General features: G+C 34.4%; 1 protein-coding gene across 3 annotated transcripts in view; it reads left to right on the forward strand.

The window, feature by feature from the left end:
• Window positions 1–5,985, forward strand: part of Duox (dual oxidase) — a 62,233-nt gene extending 56,248 nt beyond the window's left edge. For all 3 annotated transcript variants that reach the window (XM_028183599.2, XM_089729470.1, XM_028183600.2), the window contains 6 exons: window positions 345–459; window positions 2,151–2,334; window positions 2,789–2,948; window positions 3,575–3,730; window positions 4,444–4,572; window positions 5,081–5,985. In XM_028183599.2, the coding sequence (XP_028039400.2) occupies window positions 345–459; window positions 2,151–2,334; window positions 2,789–2,948; window positions 3,575–3,730; window positions 4,444–4,572; window positions 5,081–5,209 (873 nt within the window). In that variant the 3' untranslated portion in view covers window positions 5,210–5,985. The remainder of the gene's footprint in view (window positions 1–344; window positions 460–2,150; window positions 2,335–2,788; window positions 2,949–3,574; window positions 3,731–4,443; window positions 4,573–5,080) is intronic.
• The last annotated feature ends 2,321 nt before the right edge of the window (window positions 5,986–8,306 follow it).

The raw sequence follows: 8,306 nt of genomic DNA on the forward strand, positions 1-8,306 counted from the left end.
AAGTGAAATCAATCACCAATTTTCAAATATGAGATAGAAGTTAGAACAATTTTACAATACAAGAATTCTAGAGATAGCCGGTGTTGGGAAGATAGCCACACTCCGTATAAACACCCAGACTGACTTACAGGAGAGATAAAAAACTGTGGACTTAGTTCCGAAAACTTTTCGAATGTATAACCCGAAGTCCCGCAAGAAGTGTACCTAACGTTTCCCTTATGTATTTTTGTTTAAAAATTTTTGACTTGTCTGTGACATGGTTGTTTTTTTTTTTGTTTCAGTTATATCATACATTACTTTTTACTTATAATTCTAAATAGAATGTGATTTAACTCTGTTCGCAGGTGGTGTCCTTGAGAACGGAGTACCTTGCTTTAGACGTTTTAGAAACGGAGATGCTACCATCAGACGTTATAAAGATTAAGTTCTACCGACCCCCTAACCTAAAATATCTATCAGGTAACAAGATGTGCCTTATTAAACTTGCTTTTTAACGTTTACTCATCAGGAATAACTAGATAAGTTACCAAAATAATGAGTATGATTTTTTGACGTGACAACGTCTTATACTTCGATGGAGCTGGCTACACGCTCGAAAAAACATGACTCATGCGGCGTTACCTCGCTCTGAAGCGTTCCATTTAAGGCTTGAAGTGCAAGCGAGAGCGCGCAACGAGCGACAAACAGGCACAATCGGTCTCCGCGTTCGGCAGCGTTCCACATCTGTCTCTCTCCTACTTGAGTGAGCGATGCATCCGCGTTTACAGCTGCTATATATATACATTCACATGTTTTCGTCAAGTATGAAGTTAAGTGAAAAGTGAATGTGGTGTCAGTTGTCCATACAAAATATCTATCAAACAAATAAAATTCAAATTTTCTTATGAAAAAAGAAACCATTCCATCAGTATTTTCTTATGACGTTGTCAGGTTCAACTATCGTCAGTAAACTGACTTTACAGAAAACCGATTTTTGACTGGTACTGGGACGTATTGTAAGCACCTTCGAGTAGACATTTTGCCTATTTTTGCCTTAAAACAGTAATGCATTCCCTGTTGAAGGGTAGGACAGCACTTATATTATGCAATCGATACTTTAGCCATTTCAAGATGATTGGCGGCATTCACTTTATTATTTCTATGGGCTACAGTAATCACTTAGAACCAGCGGGGCCATAAGCTCGACGACAAAAAAGCTTCAACCCTATTATTAATAACAAAACGCTGTTGGCAATATCACCTCGTAGTTATAACGTTAATATAACTCTTAACACGTGCGATATTTCGAATGGTCTAGTTTTCATTTTCACCACAAAATAAAAAAATTCTGACTGATAAAACTGATATAATTCATGGAATTTTCATACTAAATTATTAAATTAATTAATTTAAATTATATAATTAATTAACTATTTAACATAATGAATTTAATTATTTAATTAAAAATTAATTAATTAAATTCATTATGTAATCAGCTCATAAAAAAAACGAACTACAAACATAAGTGACCGTGAGCAACGGAGACAATCTGTTTACAAATAAAAGAAATAAAGAAGATACTTTCGCTATAGCTTTTCTCTGAAAGGCTATAACGAATAATGACATAATCCGTTTTCGGAACAAAGCAAGAAAGAGACAGACATATTAACACAATACATTACGTCTATTTTTTCTATACTAATATTATAAAGAGGAAAGATTTGTTTGTTTGTTTGTTTCGAATAGGCTCCGAAAGTACTGGACCGATTTGAAAAATTATTTTCCATTAGAAGCCGACATTGTCCCTGATGAACATATGCTACTTTTTTTTATTTTTTTATTTTTTTTTTTTGGTTTCATGTGTGTTTTAATGTTTCCGAAGCGAAGCGAGGGCGGGTCGCTAGTATTTAATATAAGAACTTGGGCTTAAGTTAATTATTTGAACTTTAACAGCGGATTTAAACAATACACACCAATATTCGTATATTCAGTTACACTATTCTTTAAATATCAATCGTTTAGTAAATATAAGGATATTTATTTATTGCATTGTAAAATTAAACGGAAGATTAACGACCTTCAACAACACTTTATTTAATCACAAATAGGAATGATTATATCAATTATTCTTTATCGGTTAGTGTTTTTAATCATTTTAAGTTAATCTACAGGTCAATGGGTTCGTTTGTCGTGTACAGCGTTTAAGAAGGAGGAGTTCCATTCGTTTACACTCACATCAGCACCGCACGAGAACTTCCTCTCATGTCACATCAAAGCACAAGGACCCTGGACTTGGAAACTAAGAAACTACTTCGATCCTTGCAATTATAATACAGACGATCATCCTAAAATCAGGTAAGACAACACATAAAAGGCATTTCTTAGAGAGAGAGAGAGAGAGAGAGAGTATTCTTTATTGTACACCAAAAAACAAATAAACAGTGCGATACATGAAAAACAAAAAAAGTACAATTGGCAATTTCTTAGTTGTTTTTTTTGTTGAGAATATCTATATATTACTATATTTTACTGGTGGTAGGACCTCTTGTGAGTCCGCACGGACAGGTACCATCACCCGGCCTATTTCTGCCGTAAAGCAGCAATGCGTTTCGGTTTGAAGGATGGGGCAGCCGTTGTAACTATATAACTATACTGAGATCTTAGAACTCATATCCCAAGGTGAGTGGCGGCATTTACGTTGTAGATGTCTATGAGCTTCAGTAAACACTTAACACCGGGCTACGAGCTCGTCCACACATCTAAGCAATAAAATAAAAGTTGTAGCTTTTAAATTTTCGTACAATTTCAGAATACAAGGTCCGTTCGGTGGCGGGAATCAGGACTGGTACAAGTTCGAGGTGGCAGTGATGGTGGGAGGTGGCATCGGCGTCACTCCCTACGCCTCCATACTTAACGACCTCGTATTCGGAACATCCACGAACAGATATTCTGGGGTTGCTTGTAAAAAGGTACATACATACATATATGTATTTTTGAATCGAAAACTCCTTTAGTCACGTTGTGAACTGAAACTCAATGGTACAAAAAAAGAAACATACATCTGTAGGGTTTTTAACCTGCGAAAGAATAATAAGAATTCTGAGTAAAAAGTTAAACTTCCACTTAATGTAAATTAGAAAATGTATTTTTTTTGCATTGTACTTGATGGACTGTAGTGTACTAATTAGTAAAAAAGATTACGTTTTGAGTATATCTATAAAAATGCATTCAAAATCTGTCTTGCAGCTGATATCGTAATTATATACTATGACTACCTTGAGGAAGTCTATGTCCAGCAGAAAACGTCTGTAAGTTGATAATTAAATTTCGTAAGGAATAGGAGTACCATGAATTTATATTTTTCCAGGAAAACTACTTAATTGCTTTTCATTTTAGTTTTTTGGGGAAAAAAAACTTGAATAAAAACACTAATAAATATAATAAGAAATATCCTAAACAATATTACATTGTTGTATTGTTCCTGTATTCCTGTATTGCTTGTACCCTGCTCATCCGGCAGTCAGTTAAAAAGCTATGTACACAATAATTCTATCCGATCTTATGCTTACTACATTATCCGGTATGTGTATACCAGGTATATTTCCTATGGATATGTCCATCGCACAAACACTTCGAATGGTTCATAGACGTTCTCCGCGACGTCGAGCGGAAAGACGTGACTAATGTACTGGAGATCCATATCTTCATAACGCAATTCTTCCACAAGTTCGATCTGAGGACGACCATGCTGGTGAGAACGTTGCTTCAACCTTCTTTATGAAAATCTATCAGTAAACATCGAGTGTTAAAATAACATATTTTTTCTAAGCTGTTTAGATTATATTACAACGTTTTCCGCGTTAGTGACATCACTATTAGTGACATCTAATTAGTGACATCACTTTGTCGAAGTGTCAGTTGTGCTAGTATAATAATACTTAAAACCGGAGTGGTGGTACCATGCTATGCCTATGTTGCCACAAATTCAAATTTGTTACCTCATCACACAAAAATAGCAGAATGGATTTTAATGAAACTTTGTAAGAAGATAGTTTGTAGCCTTTGTTTCAAAAATAGGATACGTTTTAATCACGGTACTTGACAAGTGAATCTATAAATCAACTAACAAATCGACTATCAATAACAACGACGTAAATACGGCAATCCACCTTGAGACATGAGTCCTAAGTCTCATTTTTACAGTATAACAGCTGCCCCACCCTTCAAACCGAAATTTATTACTGTTTCCCGGCTGAAATAGGCATCTCCGGGTGTGTCGTGAGCTTGCTCTAATATATTTCAATGTAAATACTACGGACTGATGACTTACATACATATATCATAGACAAATATTATCTCAAAGGATCCATTATCACAAACTCCCATTTAAAAAAAACGTAAAAAAATGCTTATTTTTCTAATGTCACAACTCCGTTTCCTTTATAACATTCTGAAATATTTCAGTACATATGCGAGAATCATTTCCAACGTCTGTCTCGGACGTCGATGTTCACGGGACTGAAGGCGGTCAACCACTTCGGCCGACCAGACATGTCCTCCTTCCTCAAGTTCGTACAGAAGAAACATAGTTACGTGAGTAAAGCAATATAAACTACGAATATATTATTTGTTAAAACTAAGCGAAAACGAATTTGAGACGAATACTATTAGTTATGATGCCATAGATCCATAGATAGATTTTTACTGGTGGTAGGACCTCTTGTGAGTCCGCACGGGTAAGTACCATCACCCTGCCTATTTCTGCCGTGAAGCAGTAATGCGTTTCGGTTTGAAGGGTGGGGCAGCCGTTGTAACTATACTTGAGACCTTAGAACTTATAATCTCAAGGTGGGTAGCGCATTTACGTTATAGATGTCTATGGGCTCCAGTAACCACTTGACACCAGGTGGGCTGTGAGCTCGTCCACCAATCTAAACAATAAAAAAAATAAAAGATCGATTATCTAATAGACAGCACAGAGATAACGCTCTACGAAACCGAAATCAGCCGATTGATTCTTCCAAAGGTCGATGTTCAGTATTTATTGGCGGGTGCTGTATATTATTTACAATAATAATAATAAAAGCTTTTCAATAATCAGGTGTCAAAGATCGGTGTGTTTTCGTGTGGACCCCGACCACTCACCAAGTCGGTGATGTCAGCTTGCGAAGAAGTAAACAGGACCAGGCGTCTGCCTTACTTCATACATCACTTTGAAAACTTTGGATAAAATATTACACAGACGGCGATTTGCAGCAAAGGATGAGATGAGCATAAAACTTATAGATATTAAAAATATTTCGTCTCATCAACTATTTTACAGGTTTTGAAGTGAATAGTATGATCTGCAAAACAAGACTTTTTTTAGGCTTACTCAGGAAGTCACTGATTGAGTTATTATTGAGCTTATAGTACAAAAAGTGTCAAACAACTTTTACCTTGCTACTTTATAGATATTATGTACTTAATTTATAACGCTTAGATTTTTATTTGAGATGAAATATTCGAATCACAAGCACATTGTAAGTCTTGTCTAAAACAAAAATGTTCGAGTATTATGCTGACATGAAAATTTAATTAATTATAATTTGATTTATCTAATCCATTCACGTCACTACGGACAGACATAGTTTTTTTCATTTACTACAAGTCAAATTTAAAGATTATGGACTTTATAAAGAATTATATTTTTTTTTTTTGTAATTTATTATTTTATTATGTTAACGTCCTTGCTTCTCTGTGAAACTAAACCTACGCTTTCTCTTTTGTTTTTGTATGTATTCTTCCAAACACATAACCAAGAAATGAACCAGTACAAATACGCATCTCATTGTACAAATATTTATGTAAAATAAAACTATTGTACTCGTTTCAATCATCCATTAGTATTAAATCGCAATGTATATAGTGTACAAATTTAAATTGAATTGGCTAATAGATGTAAGCTTTGTAATAAATAGTTATGTAAATAAAATTATTTATACCCAATTAAAGATTTTTATTCATTGTGTTTTTTTTTTGTAATTATCCCTTCACGGCTTTATTTAATTGAGCTTGAATGTTTGTAATCGAATGATTTATTGTACTTTTCAATAATAATACGTGGAAAATTAAAGAACTTTTATACCATTGATATGTGCATGAACTACCACCATCTGGTGTTACCCCATAGACATCACAACGTGAATACCGACACGTCTTACCTTGAGATAGTCTGATGTGTCCATTGTATTGTAACTGTTAGGGATACAACCCTACTCTTTAAAGCGAAATAGCGCAGTTATACATATATTATGTAAGTAGGTCGATATGGTACCTATCCGTGCGACTTACAATACGCCTTATCGTCACTATATATAGGTAATAGTACCTATGCAAATTTGTAAAACTTGCGATGTAACATTGCCAAAGATGATTCTTGCAACGAATACATGGCATTATGAGACAATAAAAATCACAATGGTGCACATTCTCCACGGTCTCGTATGAACGCGAAAACGTAAAAAAGTACGCACTGTACCTACATAATATCGGAACAAGATTATGTTGCAAGTTTATCAGAGTTGGATTTTCTGAAATTATTTTTTTTTAGGCAGATATTTATTATCGCTACACCACTACCTTGCTAAAAATTTACAGCATATCTATTGTATTCAATACTAGCCTTAGCCCGCGACTTCGTCCGCTTGGAATAGTTACTTAAGGATAACGTTAAATTTAACGTTAAGGAGCTATTTAAAGTACAAAAATCTCGCTTTTTAACCGACTTCAAAAGATGAGGTTATCAATTCGACCACCATTATTTTATCTATGTATGTTCACCGATTTCTCGAGAATGCTTAAACCGATTATGATTTTTCTTTTTTTTTTGTTCGAAAGGGTCAACTTCCCGAATGGTCCTGTAATCAGGATCTGATGTTGGGATCCTGGAGAAATCGAGAAAAATCTACAATTTTCAAAGCCTATCTTAAAGTGTTTTGGGTGTTTCTTGTCATTCTTCATATTCTGTGCCACCGCGCACCGGCCGGCCCCTTGTACGTCATAATTACGCGGTGGATAATTATTTTGCTGTGATGTTATTTTAAAACTGCGAAATCTTCTAAGGTACGCATTGAAATCAAATTATGAAAAGGGCAAATTTCTTTTAAATTAATTACTTGTAATGAATAACGTATTCATTTGGATAAGGATTAATATCATCTTTATAAAACACTAGCGACCCGCCCTCGCTTCGCTTCGGAAACATTATTAAAACACACATGAAACCAAAAAAATAAAATAAAAAAAAAATAAAAAAAAAGTAGCCTATGTTCATCAGGGACAATGTCGGCTTCTAATGGAAAAAGAATTTTTCAAATCGGTCCAGTAGTTTCGGAGCCTATTCGAAACAAACAAACAAATCTTTCCTCTTTATAATATTAGTATAGATATAGATAGCGACCCGCCCTCGCTTCGCTTCGGAAACATTAAAACACACATGAAACCAAAAAATAAAAATAAAAAAAAGTAGCCTATGTTCATCAGGGACAATGTCGGCTTCTAATGGAAAAAGAATTTTTCAAATCGGTCCAGTAGTTTCGGAGCCTATTCGAAACAAACAAACAAACAAATCTTTCCTCTTTATAATATTAGTATAGATTAGTATAGAAGTATAGATAGCGACCCGCCCTCGCTTCGCTTCGGAAACATTAAAACACACATGAAACCAAAAAAATAAAATAAAAAAAATAAAAAAAAGTAGCCTATGTTCATCAGGGACAATGTTGGCTTCTAATGGAAAAAGAATTTTTCAAATCGGTCCAGTAGTTTCGGAGCCTATTCGAAACAAACAAACAAATCTTTCCTCTTTATAATATTAGTACAGATAGCGACCCGCCCTCGCTTCGCTTCGGAAACTTTAAAACACACATTAAACCAAAAAAATAAACTAAAAATAAATAAAAAAAAAGTAGCCTATGTTCATCAGGGACAATGTTGACTTCTAATGGAAAAAGAATTTTTCAAATCGGTCCAGTAGTTTCGGAGCCTATTCGAAACAAACAAACAAACAAATCTTTCCTCTTTATAATATTAGTATAGATAGCGACCCGCCCTCGCTTCGCTTCGGAAACATTAAAACACACATGAAACCAAAAAATAATAATAAAAAAATAAAAAAAAAGTAGCCTATGTTCATCAGGGACAATGTTGGCTTCTAATGGAAAAATTATTTTTCAAATCGGTCCAGTAGTTTCGGAGCCTATTCGAAACAAACAAACAAACAAACAAATCTTTCCTCTTTATAATATTAGTATAGATCATCACAAATAATGTTTTATTTTAGAACA

The sequence above is a fragment of the Bombyx mandarina genome, chromosome 08 (genome assembly GCF_030267445.1).
Source record: "Bombyx mandarina strain Sakado chromosome 08, ASM3026744v2".
Classification (NCBI taxonomy): domain Eukaryota; kingdom Metazoa; phylum Arthropoda; class Insecta; order Lepidoptera; family Bombycidae; genus Bombyx; species Bombyx mandarina.